Source organism: Triticum dicoccoides, chromosome 3A, assembly GCF_002162155.2.
Source record: "Triticum dicoccoides isolate Atlit2015 ecotype Zavitan chromosome 3A, WEW_v2.0, whole genome shotgun sequence".
Classification (NCBI taxonomy): domain Eukaryota; kingdom Viridiplantae; phylum Streptophyta; class Magnoliopsida; order Poales; family Poaceae; genus Triticum; species Triticum dicoccoides.
Genome location: NC_041384.1, coordinates 647,339,895 through 647,354,755, shown reverse-complemented (window position 1 = coordinate 647,354,755; position 14,861 = coordinate 647,339,895). Strand labels below are relative to the sequence as shown.

Genomic DNA, 14,861 nt, shown 5'->3' with positions numbered 1-14,861 from the left:
CAAGATCAAAGGGCTACAACTCAATCCTAGTGGTAGTGGATAAGTTGACACGGTACGCCCATTTCATTCCACTCCGGCACCCGTTCTCCGCACTGCAAGTGGCTAAAGCATACATGGAGAACGTCTTCAAGCTCCACGGACCCCCGGACAAGATGGTTTCAGATCGGGACCGCATCTTCACTAGCAGGGTATGGCGAGAGCTGGCCAAACTGACACGGACCACCCTGAACATATCATCAGCACGGCACCCGTAGACCGACGGGACTACTGAGAGAGTGAACCAGTGCATGGAGCTGTACTTGAGATGCTTTGTCCACAATTGTCCGAGCAAATGGGCTAACTGACTAGCGTTGGCGGAGTTCTGGTACAACACATCATACCACTCCGTACTCAAGTCCTCTCCCTTCGAGGTACTGTATCGCCACAAACCTCAATTCTTCGGCATCACCAACATCGCTAATGATACGGTGTCTGATCTGGCGGCATGGACAAAAGATCGAGCAACAGTGCTGCAGTCCTTGAAGCAACATTTGCATCGTGCTCGTCAAGTGATGAAAGCCAAAGCGGACCAGAAGAGATCGGATCGAGTGTTCGCAGTTGGGGATTGGGTGTACCTCAAGCTGCAACCGTACGCGCAATCATCGGTCGCGGCTCGAGCTAACCACAAACTAGCTTTTCGGTTCTTTGGTCCATTTCAGGTTACTGGGCGCGTCGGCGAGGTCACATACAGATTGGCGCTGCCGGAGCAGGCCAAGATCCACCCTGTCATCCACGTCTCCCAGCTCTGCGCGGGCATGCCTCCGAACACACAGATCGTGCCGGAGCTGCTGATTCTCGACGAGGATCTCCTACCCTTCCATGTACCAGCAGCCATCCTCCAACGCCGCGATGTGCAACACGGAGTGCGGCAAGTACCGCAAGTGCTGGTCCACTGGTCCGGATTTCCGGCGTCGCTGGCTACCTGGGAAGATGAAGTACCTCTCCGCGCCAGATTCCTTCGAGCCTTGGCTTGGGGACAAGCCAAAATGCAAGGGGGAGGGAATGTCACGGGAACTACTGAAGGCCAAGGCCCAGCGCCGCCAGCCCGGCCCAAGAGGATCACCAAGCCCAACCGGCAAGTGACTGGGCCAGGGTGGAGCAAGTGAGACTACTTAAGGCGAGTGAGCCACTCGCTTGGGTATCATTAGATCACAGACTGGCGGCGCCGTTGGGCGATGTACCCTTCCTTCCTTCCCTGGCTCTCTCATCCTGATCCCCTTTCTTGCTAAGGAACCCTAGAACACTTGTATCCTTGATTCGATCCAGTAAGAGTAAATCCCGTTGCCTAGACTACAGATCCGTGACAATACTCCCCTTCAAACGTTTGGATATGGGAAATGGCCCAGGGGCAGTAATCCCTCATTGTAAATGATGCCACGATTCTAACTAATGGTTAAACACGAGTTGAATTTCAAAAAAAAAAGGGAATACTAGCAATTGGAGTACTGTAGCACGTACACGGGGTGGGATTAAGGCGGTGCGCACACCACGTACGCGGTACAGACAGTGTCACTCGCAGACACGGCCGGCAGGACGGTGCAGGCATCAAGAGCGCGCGGGCGCGGATCCCAAGAGTGACGAGGGAAAGGGATAGTCGTAGTCGGTCGATCGCATTTGCTCCGGATGAGACGAGAGCGAGCGAGGTGGCCCAAGCACAGCACAGCACGGAGCACGGAAGCAGGCAGACAGAGTGGGAGGATGAGTGTTACGCATAACTCCCCTGCGCCTGCTTGGAGCCTTGGACGTTGACAACTCGATGGACCGATCCACACCTCCCTCCCTCGCTGGGGCCGCCGGTATATCCTGCAGCGAGCGAAAGGCGTTTCTTCTTCACATCAACTCGCACTCGATCGATTCGCCTTTCGACGGGTCAAACGACGAAAATGGCTCGGTTCCCCTGTTGCACCGCCGGCTCCAGGAATTGAGCACATCACTTGTCTCCGGCGACTGATTGATTAGCCAGTACTGTACACATGATCGATCTGTATAACCCTAAAAGGCTACCGTGAGAAGCGAGGCCATTCGCCAATCCCATCCGGTGGTCACCGGCATGCATGCAATCCCATCCTACCCGTCGGAAGGGACATGCAACTTGGGGGTCACCGGCATCGCCGCTCTCCGCTTGCCCACGCTCTTTCTCCCCGCCGCCCGCTACCTCCATGGTTTTCCGGGTCACCGACACACCCCGCGCGCGCTGGCGCGTGTGATTTCTTCCCCTCTCCTCGTAGGATTAGTACCATGGACCAGGTGCCACCACGATCCCCCGTGGAAACTAAAAGTGCAAGTAAAAGAAACTGAAGGGCTTAACTTAACTGCGGCAGCACCGGCCGTGCAGGCCGGGGTGCCCTAGATAAGTACTGACAATCTTGCAGCGCTGCAAAGATTATCCCTCCCTCCAGTAGACCAGTACCACCATATGATGATGACACCGATCGATCTCGACTAAGAATTGGATCATGCGGGAGGAAACACGCACGCACGAACCACCCGATCGATCGAATTGATTGCCGAGCTAGAATTGGCAGCCGGCCACCCGCCAAGCGGTCCAGCCACAGCCATCCTTCCTCCCGGCCGGCGCCACTCCTACTTGCTACACTAGCCGATCAAGTGATGATTTGTCAAGCTCTAGCAGTGTGCCCGCTTGCTCCCATCACGGGCCAGTACAAATTAAGCAGTCGGCGTCGGCCCAATTGCCCCGCCGTACAATGATGATTAGGCCTAAAGATATCCATGTTATGAAGTAAGGGCGTGCTTAGCTAATTAGCTTGGGCAGCACCTGCGAGGTGGTGGCTAACCTAGTCATGATGAGAGTCGTGGAAGCGTGAGTTGTGGCCATCACGGTATTGAATGGGAAGGGTCCTGTCCTGGGACGACCCCAGTGCTCAATCATGCACCGTTACATTCCTGCATTCAATATTTGAATCATCTGCTGCCCTGCCCTGGGCTGCTGTTATTGGCTTGGCAGCGCGCGAGGAGGAGGAGGAGGAGGGCGCTGGCCCGCGTTTCTGGCTCGTGCTACTCGTATTAAAAACGGCCCGGTCCCGCCCGGCCGGTGGGCCAAGTGCTGTTGTTCGTTCCGGACATGCTCTTTGCCGTGTGAATCAAGGGCGTTGCCATTGCCATGAATGGGTATTTACAATCATTAAAAAAAGGAAGCAATTGCGGCTGATTTAGTATAACTTTATACTAAATCAGCACCAATTAATATGGATTGGAGGGAGTACATTTTGTTATTATGCTTGCTCAAGTCCAATGTTCTCATAAAAAAAGTATAATGCTCCCCGCAAAATAGAAAAAAAGAAAGAAAGAAGAATGCCCATCTATGTAAGGAGTAACTGAAAAATAAAGTTTAAAACTATTATTTTGTACTACACATCTAGTAACTGCTATCTTTTCGGAAAATGCTTTTGGATCTCCGGCTCCATGCGGCCGAATTTTTTATTACAAAAACCATATTTTGAAGTTTCAAAATAGTCTGAAAAATTTACACATGAATCTGGGGATGTATAATACATCTCCATAAATTTACATGACGAAATATGTTGTGGTTCATGCTACAAAGAAAACCATGCCTTTCTAGCACATGCATTATTTTCACTATAAAGTCTATGATTTTTTGTTTCTATACAACTTAGCCAAAGCAAATTTGACCATGAAAATTTATAGAATTTTAGTAAACATCTCAATGTTTATGTGTGTTTTATTCAAAAAATTGAAACTTTAAATATAATCATCATTTTTTTTCAAAAAGAAGGGCTTTATGGAACTTAAGAGCAAGAAATTCACTCTCTTCATAGTATATCTATGCATGCACTACTTCATCCTTACATAAATGTAATGTTCTAATCTTCCCAAATCACTTCTTCACCAACCTCTGAATTCTATATGACCACTTGAACTGCTACCGGTGCACCCGATCTATCGGTAAATTGTTGCTTGACATGACGACCACAATACTTTCAATACTTTCACCCATCGAACTTTCTCCAGTTCAAAGTCCCTTCTCAATGGTGACATGGCTGGTCTAGATTAGAACTATGCTTAATTTTTCTCTTCTGTCAAATCCACAACCATGGCATAACCTGACATGGTTGCCTTCTAATTGTTTATACTACTTGGTACCACCCTAGATGCAAGTTCTCCATCTTATCAGATAGCATTCATCAACTGCCACCTAATGACTAGGGTTTAAGCTTCAATAACACTAGAGGGAGGACCGTATACCTTGTAGCAAAATGAGTAGAGAGCATTGTGCAATTTTTTGAGATGTGCATAGGCAAATTTGTATCGATAACCAACAACTAAATTAAAGCCACCTCTTTAACTTGGGAGGTTGATATCTATCTTCAATTGACGTTCAGTAGGTAGATGGTCCACACTATATATTTTGACATGTGAATTTCTATTATAGCAATATTAACAATTATTTTTAAAACTACAATTACGAAACTATTTTTATTTTAATAATACATCAAGCCCACTATAATTGTTGTTTGACTATTAAACCCAATATAATTCAAATGCGGTCACATATGAAATTTTGAATTAAATACGAGATTTAGGCCCACATATTCATTTTTCCTGAATTAAAGTTTAAAAATCTTATTTGTGGTGTCATGGCATAGGTGAGAATATAGTCCTACATGTGAAGCGGATGAGAGTTTGGACAAAGAACTCTCCCTCACATCCCACTAGAGCATGAGAAAGAAGTGTGGTACATGTGAACTCCTCCTCTGCCGCCCGCCTCGCCATGTCCAGCTCGTGGTTGATGAATGACCCGAGCCAAGGCAGACTCAGATCCATGCCATGAATGTGGTTTTTTTGCTGGTCGGGATAGGGGCCACCCAACATATTAATAACATCAGTTTCCAGATCTATGTGGTATAGTGGGATCTAGCTTTCATATGGTCATATCACATGCTCCGCCTTCTCGCACACATGTCATCCTTCCTCTTGCCATTGCTACTTGCAAAGATCACACGCATGATTCTAAAGGTGAGAAAATCACCATGATTGCACCTTTTTGCGATCCTATACTGGAGGGAAGGTGTTAAGATCTTTGGAGAGCGTCTCAGCGCTACCGCTCACCACCAGCACTTTAACTTCTTTTGCAACTTCACTAAATTCGCCATGGGTGGCAAGGATAATGCCACGAAGAAGGTTTTCGTTGCCACCACAACCTTGACCTACCCAACTAGATAGCATGAACTGCTAATTCTCTTGCTGGTTCATGTGTTTGACATACCTGTGATATTTATATATATGTCTCTTCTATGTCTAGTACGCACTAGTATTGTTAGATCATAGCATGGTAATGATATTTTTTAAATCTTTTGCTGTGATTTTCATACGGGTTAAATTAACTAGAAACTTGTCGAAAGATAAAATATAAAAGTGTGCTGGTCAATTAGTAAGTATAATAGAAGGGTACAACAAAACTGTTCGGGTATGATCATGCTTCCGAATTGAACAATAAATTTAAAAACACTTTAAAGTGTGTGTGTGTGTGTGTGTGTGTGTGTGTGTGTGTGTGTGTGTGTAAATGCTTGTACTATAGATGAATGCCCCCCGCATAAGAGTTTCGTTGCTAAAAATAAAAATAAAAGTTGAGTAGATGATCACTTTAAAGTGTAATTGTTTGTGCTAAAATACATGCATAAAAGTTGCTAAAAACATCTAAAACCAATAGGAAGTAAATGTAAGCTTAAAAAATAAAAAATAATATGAAGAGTATAAGTAGAGAAAAAAAAAGATTTCAGTTAAAAGAATGGCATTTCTAACAAAAATATGAAGAGTGAACTACATATGTATGCTGCAATCGCCCAACACATGCTGCCAATACAAAATCAATTTTTAAAAATAAATTATGACTTGCATGCATAGAGAATATCATGCATGAATTGATGATGTGGCGCGCTTCATGCATAGAGAGTATCATGCCAGAGAGGATCCGGCTTGCCTGCTCCCTCTCCATGCTCCCATCCGTGCTCCCACTTTATCCTACGGCTGTCTTTTTTCCTTTTTCTTTCTAATCTAATCATCTCCCCCCTGATTTTAAGGGGATGGGGCGGGGCCTTATTTTGTTCCAATCAAATCAAGCCACGTACGAGGGAGCACGGATGAGCGCACGCGCGGGGAGCAAGCAAGTCTCGTCCAGAGGGTAATACAAGACCAATTTAATTTATGACTTGCATGCATGACTTGCTTATGTGGCATTGATTGTATGTCTAGGAAAAATTGGTAGTGGGTCGTAACTACTTAGAAATAGAAGATTCCAAAGTTTCTTGGAAATAATTAAGTTTAGAGCAATAAAAAATCAAGTGCTTCAGAAAAACATGTACCCAAATTATGCAAGAACTATACGAAGGAGATATTCATTCCATTTAGGCAGGTGAGGAAGGGCGGCGTCGGCTTGACACTGTCTTCTCTCTTGGTCGGGTGCATGTTAGATTAATATTATTTTCATGAAAAGTTAAACTATTTTTGGTTTGCACAGTTTTTAACATTTTACACTAAAAATACATATATATTGCACATCGATGTATTTCCCATGAACTGAAATTTTACACAAAACATAATGATCATGGATACGATTGAGTAGATCATCACATTGACCTCGGATGTCCAATCAGTATTCTTTCATTCCATTCTCTCACAGCTCTCTCTCTCTCTCGCTCTCTCTCTCTCTCTCTCTCTCTCTCTCTCTCTCTCTCTTCCTTAATATCTACCCATGCATCCAATAAAGAACACAGATATCAAATTCCATTCATTTAACCCTCCGTCCCAAGCCAACATACATCCCCCCTCCGCTTCTCCTCCCCCTTCCTCGCAACATATACCACGCACCTCACCATCTTTCGGTGGCCTGTCCCTAACCTCCTCACTTCTCCGCTTCTCCCTCTCCCTCTCCTTCCAACCTCCACAGGGTAAATCCGCAGGCGAGCAAAAAGAAGCTCGCTCCGTCTAAAAGGTGCAGCGACAGCCGGGAGGCCGGAGAGGAAGGCGAGGAGCGCGGTGAGCAGCAGGAGGCGGCGGCGGCGCGCGCAGAGATAGCGGAAAAGGATCGTGCAAAAAGGGTACGTGCGTATGTAAGTAGGCAGCCACCACCGCCGGCGTCGGATCCGATAACTTCTCCTCCTTTCTTTTATCTCTCTCCCCCCCTTGCTTTTTGTAGTCTCTTCCTTTCTCTTCTTGGTCTCAGTTAACTACGCTTCCGGCCATTGATCCAAGAAAGGCACATGCCCAGAGTTTTCTTGGCATTTCTGCTCAGAAGGAAACGAATTCTACTCTGATTTCTGCCCAGTATTTGTTTCCTTCTAATATATAGGAGATGCGGGTGCATATTTGGTATATTTTCCTGTGCTTTTTAGGCATCGTTCGTTCTCCACGGAGTATTTGGCAAGAGAATAAAATCACTGATTCTTTCTGCTTATACACATCTTCCTCTTGTTTCAGCAGGCGTGAAGGATGGCCTCGTCGTCGGCGTCTTCGTTGCCGGCGCCGGGAGGATCGGTGATCACCTTGGCCGCCTCATCGGCGGGGGGCAACGGCGCCGGCGGGGTGTGCGGCACGGGGTCGCCGTGCGCGGCGTGCAAGTTCCTCCGCCGCAAGTGCCAGCCTGACTGCGTGTTCGCGCCCTACTTCCCGCCGGACAACCCGCAGAAGTTCGTGCACGTGCACCGCGTCTTCGGCGCCAGCAACGTGACCAAGCTGCTGAACGAGCTCCACCCGTACCAGCGCGAGGACGCCGTGAACTCCCTCGCCTACGAGGCCGACATGCGCCTCCGCGACCCCGTCTACGGCTGCGTCGCCGTCATCTCCATCCTCCAGCGCAACCTCCGCCAGCTCCAGCAGGACCTCGCCCGCGCCAAGTACGAGCTCTCCAAGTACCAGGTGAGGTTTCTTTTATTCCATCACACTCGTCGATCTTCTTTACCATCGATCATCGCTCATACGCTGATGCACATACATTTGTTGGTGGTGTTTGACTGTGATCCTTGTTTCAGTCGGCGGCGGGGCCGAACGGGTCGCAGTCGATGGCGGAGTTCATCGGCAGCGCGGTGCCGAACGGCGTGGCGAGCTTCATCAACGTTGGGCACTCCGCGGCGCTCGGCTCCGTCGGCGGGGTCACGGGCTTCGGGCAAGACCATCAGTTCGCTGCCGTGCAGATGCTGTCCAGGAGCTACGAGGCGGCCGAGCCCATCGCGAGGCTGGGCCTGAACGGCGGCTACGAGTTCGGGTACTCGGCGGCCGCATTGGCTGGCGCAGGGTCGGTGCCAGGTCTCGGCATGCTCGGCGGCTCGCCGTTCCTGAAGCCCGGCATCGCCGGCAGCGACGAGAGGGGCGGCGCCGGGCAGTAGCCGATCGAGCGGCTGCCCTCTGTCAGGCCAGGTGCGGCATTAACTACTCCACTCTTCCGGCCGGTCTTCCTCTTCCACTTGTGATCATGAATAAATCACCACGGTTCTTTGGTTAGTTTATTTACTGTGTGCAATGATGCGTTGGAACCCAATTAATGTTGATGATTGGCTGCCGGATTTGCTTGTAAAATGTTGATGATCTGTTACCACCCATTAATCTGGCCTCGGCGCACTGTTTAGCTTTTACTCTGGTTATTGTTAAGTGTCCATGCACACTCTTGTGGTGAACATATCTTCAGCATTTGGTTAGTAGGAGTACATGCACGTCACGCGTGAATGAACGCAAAAAAATATGGTGCTGTTGGTCGATCAATGTGGAAACAAAAATCTGTTTCATGCTTGACCTCTTGATAGTGCTCCAGCATGCATGCTTAGTTTCAACTTAGGTGCCATGCCTAGCTAAGTAGCTATAGCTAGTGGAGTACCGTAGTAACTCGTAAGGTTTTCTAAATTTCTAAGTCATGGCCTCATGGGTACTATCTATCAGCAGGTAGAGCTAGCTATCTAGCTAGTCAGCTGCCACTGCGACCTAAACACCTCACCTGTGGGGAAAATTACTGATATTTCATGTCTACTATTGCGCGTGCATCTCTTTTTCAAGTTAAATGTAAGTGGTAAGACAAATTAAGCGCAACAAGAATGAGCTAAAATGGCGCGAATAATAAACAAATTAGCATTCATCTTTCCAGTGTAGCTTCGAAGAAGAAGAAAACTGTTTGTACCAGTGATAAGTAGCTGATCATGAACAGTTTGGCGCTGATCTGCCGATACAGTTGCGTTGTGTTGTCATGTTCAACAGTGATGCACCCCAATTTCAGCAGTTTGGGTAGTAAGCTAGTCTTCTACTACTATAAGACAAAAAGTGGAAATAGTCCATCCATTTCATTCTCTGTATAAACTTATCAAACGCTGACTACGTACAGTTGGGCAGTAACAGTTCCCTCTCGTAGCAAGTAGAACAAGTATACTTCAGAATATAGTAGTACAAGCAAGAACTAATAATTGATCAGTTATTCATACATCAAAAGCGAAGGAACTATCTTTGACCTCACTTTGATATTTGCCAATATTCTATAGGTTGCTGACGAGGAAAAAGATTCACCATGTTGAAGACCTAGGTGGCTGTGCAACGACCTGAATTATTACCTATCTTGATCGCGAGAGTGTTAATTAATTTACTAGTCTATTTGGCATGAATGCATATGTTTACTTTGCTTGTTTCTCCTTCTTGTGTTTTGCTGTACCGCTGCATCCATGCATGGTGTTTGTCCTTGACTTCTACCACTTGATCAGACCTCTCCCTTAATTATGTATAGAAATATGTGTGGTGGATCAAATGGTCTCGTGCCGGTTTTTGACGATTGGTTCGACTCACTATGCATCCCCATAATTATGCAAGGGTTCAATCAGTTGAGCCTCCTTCGTTTCATAGGATTGGAATATCATGGGAGTATGGAAATCATAGGAGGTGAGAAAACATATGTCAATTTCTATAGGGAAAAAGATGTCATATTTGATTTATAGGATGGGACTTTTCATTATGTCCAAGAGCTAATGTTTTTTCTCTTTGAAATATGAGGGAGGCTCCAAAGAAATTTTCAATAACATTTATCTTTTAAAATTTCTACATAATTTCTGTAAATCAAAGTAGGCCTTTGACAGGAAATTGATTTTGGAGGCCGAGCTCCATGGACGCCTCCAAATGCAAGATTCCAAATTGAAAATTCATTATTTTATATTTCAAAAAATCTGAAAAAAATACAGATGGAGATGAAGGCATAATGAACAATTGTGTAAATTTTCAGGATGAAAATAAGTTGAAATGAGGGTTGTGCAAAAAAAAAGTTAGGGCTTTTTTAACACATGATACTATTCATCCTCCCAACCATGAATTTGTCTTTTTTGTACAGGTTGCATTTCAATGTATTTTCATCCTGAAATTTTACACACACACACACACCCACATCCTTGTTTACTTGTGCATGAATCCAAAAAATTTGAATTTTTAATTTTAAAAAAATTCAGCCTCCATGCAGGCCGAGATCCAAAACGCCTTGGACTCACAATGAAATTCCGAAGGAAGTATTTTGTTTCAAATTTGGACTAAATAGATATAAATAAAAATACATAATGAAAAGAAAGGCATGCATGTAAGTAGGATGGCCTGCCCTGCTTACTGGTTAAGCTGACGTTGCAGGTTTTGCTGAATCTGTTCGAGATCACAGTAGATCAGTAGTAGCTCTAGTAGTATCTTCGGGTTGACTTGTGTGTGTTACGGTGACCTAGGAAGGCTACACATACATACGATTGGACATGGCATGCTATGGTAGCTAGGGCCTGCGGTGCATGCGCGCGCGCTTGTCTGTGGTGAAATATGCTGCATCATTGCATGGATCCTCTGCAGGACTGGTCAGGTGGATGGGTCGATCGATCAAGTAGTACTAGTAGTAGACGACGTGAGTGCCTAAGAAAGCAAGCATTTACTCGTAGAGCACCAGCGCTTCTCTTCAATTCCTGCGCTGCGACGACGCTGCAGCTGGCTCGCTTTTGCTTGCGCCGGAGGCAAACTGCGCGCGCGTGGCCGGGGTAGAGGAACCGCTACTCGTAGGCTAGCTTTGTAGGGCTGTGTGGGAGTAACTAAAGGCCGGCCACACACACTCTCTGTGAAGAGATCCATGGGAGAAGATTTCCGCAGCCTACACCCGATCCCTAGGCTGTGAGGTGATGTGATGTGAGGTCAATGGGCGCCTGGAGAGGTCACATCGTCAGACGGGGCAGTGGTCAGTGTGGATGGCGATCTTTCTCACGGTGAATCCCTGAGAAGATCATGGTACTGAGCTAAGATGGCTACTCCTAAGTCCTAACCGGTAGGTTTATTTGGGAAGATGCTTTACTACTCGCATGCATGTGCATGCAGCTGGTAATTACTCCAGCCGGCCGGCCACGCCGTGCTAGTGAGCCTAGATGCATATAGCTACAGTCATGATCATGCACAAAAGCGAACTGGCGTTGGCGTGTGCAGTGTGCTCCATGGCAATGGCATGGCATGGCGCGATCGCGCGTCGTGGCATGCAGCTGCAGTGAGCAGTGGAGGCCGGCCGTGCCACACGCAACAGAGCTGGCGCTCGTTTGAGTCATGCAGCTGATTACACCACTGTATGCTCCGTTGACCGGTGCCAGTTTTAGTGTACATGGCATTCGCTTTTGATCATCCCTCGTCGTCCCGCTGTTGTTTCCTTCTCTCTCTCTCCCTCCGGACGCAGCCCTCTGAATTTTGGGAGGTGCCCGTTCGATGAGGCAGAATGCATGTTGCAGGACCCCTAGCTGCAGCACCAGGGAGAGAGAGAGAGATGGCAGCGTCGGGTCATCAGGCCTCCCAGAAATGTCGTTCGTTCTGCAGGAGACATTCATTGCGCATCTCCCTGCATTCATGGCGGCACGTATACGTACAGGCACATATACCAGCACAGTCGCACGCATAGCCGCGTTCCTCTGGCTCTAGCGACACGTAGCTGGTCTCCCGCACACGCTACCTACAGTGCCATTTCTTGGCTCTTCATTTTATCTGACTTGCCATGCCACCATTAGGTTATTGAATCCATGCATGTGGACCAACGGTTAACACGTAAACCCGGTGTACGTACGTGCTGTAGAGACGCGCTGTAGGCTGTAGCAGCAGCTAGACCTCATGGCGGGGATGCTTAACTTAAGTACGTACTCGACACTGATGCTTTTGATAGTACGCGTCAACATGGCCGTAGTATTTCACATGCTTTCGAAGCGAGGATTGCACGGTGCCATGCATGCACTGCCACAGTGACGATGGGAATGGTTGGGGCCGGCCGGTCCGATCGATCGATCGACCGAGGCAGGCATGTACTGGTAGCGCGTCACGCAATGATGGCTGGGGTGGGGGGCGAAACGGCAGGCGAGGCAATGATGGCGACGACGGTACGACGGTGGCAGCGAGCAGCACATCGCGGAGAGGAGAGAGAGATTTCGCTGCCGCTGCCGCTGCCGCCTCGATAACCCCCATCCCCTCCTGCGCCGGGCGTTAAATGCGAACGCTTCTGCGCCGCTGTCGGAGGCGGCCCCGGCCCCGGCCGGCGTCGGCCACGAGGCCCTGCTGCTCGCGATCTCCCCCGTCACGTCACCACGCCGCCCCGGCAGAGCGCGCGGCGCGTGCGTGCGGGCTCGATTTTGCTCCGGCGCGTGTTCGTTAATGCGCCTCAACGGCCCAGACGGTCGTCTCGTCACCGTGACCACCGATCGGGCACCGGATGGTTGGTCATGGGAGCACGCGCGCGCCGGCCGATCGACTTCCGCCCACGACGACGGTCGCGCGCAGGTCGACGGGAAGGGCCGGAGCTCGCTCTTCATCGCCCGATTTCATTTTTCTTCTTCTTCTGTCTATCAAAATGAACGAAACGACTAGTGCGAGTACAAGAAAACAGCAAAGAGGCTGCTGCATAGGGCTGCGGCCTGCCCGAGGGCGCGCGCGCGCGTGCATGCACTGCATGCGCCTACGCGTAGCGGCATGCAGATGCAGTAGGCATGGAATTAACACCGGCGGCCCCGCGCACGTCGCGTCCCGTCAGGGCATTCACCGGGCGTACGGCCGTGATCGCACAGGGTATGATCCGCCACGCTCGAATAGTTGTGCGCGCAGCCAGCGCACTGTTCCCGGAAACGAACGGACGGACGGACCGACGGGACTACGGAGGGAACAAGATGGTGGTGGACCGCTGGTCCGCGTCAAGGACCCGCTCGAGGCCGAGCGGTAGTACGTGCCGAGCTACTCCTGGTTACTGCAGAATGTCGTCGCTGATGGAGTGGGGCATTGCTATGCCTATGCTGCCAACAACGATGGCCGATGATGCAACGTGAACTGTGGAACGCACAGGTCAATGTGTCGTCGAACAGTGCTCATCATTTAAGGTGCTTTCGCAGCGTTGTTACTGTGCCTTTTTCGATTTTATTAATAATTAAATATCCGTTTTTTATATTAAATTCGCCTATTAGCTCAGCTGGTTAGAGCGTGGTCCTAATAAGGCCAAGGTCGCAGGTTCGAGACTTGCATGGGCCATCTATTTTTGATATTTCGTTTTGTTTTCTCTGAACGGAATTTCACGTGATTAAAGGGAAATAGTAACGTATAAAGTCAAATAATTTAGTTCAATACTGATAATTTTCGTTTTGTTTTCTCTGAACGGAATTTCACGTGATTAAAGGGAAATAGTAACGTGTAAAGTCAAATAATTTAGTTCAATACTGATAACAAGATGGCCCATTAGCTCAGTTGGTTAGAGCGTGGTGCTAATAACGCCAAGGTCGCAGGTTCGGGACCTGCATGGGCCATATTAATTTTTTTTTGCAACCGAAATCTCAAATGATATATTCTCAAGAGAAAAAAACTATGACGTATATCTTCAAAAAAGTTTATTCCTTTTGTTTACCAATTTACTTGTCAAGATCACTTTTATATGGTCTGTGATATTTGGCACACGTGTGTTATATAAGCAAAACTGCCACACCACTATTTCTTTCATTTTAAAGTACCATACACGATCCCCGTCCTTTGACCTCGCTTCGTCCCAAGCGACCCCGCAGGCTCGCCCGAGAAACCTGCTTCTCCCACACATTCGCGCGCCCACCCCCGAGAAAACTGCCACTTCTTCACGTCTATCACATGATTTCTCCTCAGAACAAAGTTACCATGGTATTCACATGCAAATTATCAGGCCTGTGTTGCATAACTTACCGTGCTATTTACATAGAACGTACCAGGTACTATGATTCAACAACTATGACCCCTTCAAAGTTACCATTGTATTTTGTACACAAGTTATAAGGTCTTCGATCTGTAAAATATCATGGTACTTACACATAAGTTATCAGGTTATATGTACATCAACCTCCCCCGGTCAAGGTTACCATGGGGGATTGTACATGAGTTACCGGGTCTACAATTCGTATATTATCATGAGTTACCATTGTGTTTTATATGGTCTGTGATATTTGGCACACGTGTGTTATATAAGCAAAACTGCCATACCACTATTTCTTTCATTTTAAAGTACCATACACGACCCCCGTCCTTTGACCTTGCCTCGTCCCAAGCGACCCCGCAGGCTCGCCCGAGAAACCTGCTTCTCCCGCACATCTCGCGCGCCCATCCCCGAGAAAACTGCCACTTCTTCACGTCTACCACATGATTTCTCCTCAGGACAAAGTTACCATGGTATTCACATGCAAATTATCAGGCATGTGTTGCATAACTTATCGTGCTATTTATATAGAACGTACCAGGTACTATGATTCAACAACTATGACCCCTTCAAAGTTACCATTGTGTTTTGTACACAAGTTATAAGGTCTTCGACCTGTAAAATATCATGGTAC

At 47.9% G+C, this 14,861-nt stretch overlaps 1 protein-coding gene and 2 non-coding genes across 4 annotated transcripts; all 3 read left to right on the top strand.

Annotated features, from left to right (window-relative positions):
- Positions 1-6,814: 6,814 nt before the first annotated feature.
- Positions 6,815-9,751, top strand: LOC119269913 (LOB domain-containing protein 6-like). 2 transcript variants are annotated; one of them, XM_037551846.1, is made up of 4 exons: positions 6,815-7,115; positions 7,498-7,932; positions 8,046-8,430; positions 9,537-9,751. In XM_037551846.1, the coding sequence occupies exons 2-3, from the start codon at positions 7,507-7,509 to the stop codon at positions 8,397-8,399; spliced, it is 780 nt and encodes a 259-aa protein (XP_037407743.1). In that variant the 5' UTR covers positions 6,815-7,115; positions 7,498-7,506; the 3' UTR covers positions 8,400-8,430; positions 9,537-9,751. The 2 variants fall into 2 exon arrangements, with proteins under 2 accessions (XP_037407743.1, XP_037407742.1); XM_037551845.1 differs by having other exon boundaries at positions 7,495-7,932.
- A 3,720-nt stretch (positions 9,752-13,471) lies between these two features.
- Positions 13,472-13,545, top strand: TRNAI-AAU. Its single transcript has one exon. It is a non-coding gene; the product is annotated as a tRNA-Ile (tRNA).
- A 198-nt stretch (positions 13,546-13,743) lies between these two features.
- Positions 13,744-13,817, top strand: TRNAI-AAU. The gene has a single exon. It is a non-coding gene; the product is annotated as a tRNA-Ile (tRNA).
- The last annotated feature ends 1,044 nt before the right edge of the window (positions 13,818-14,861 follow it).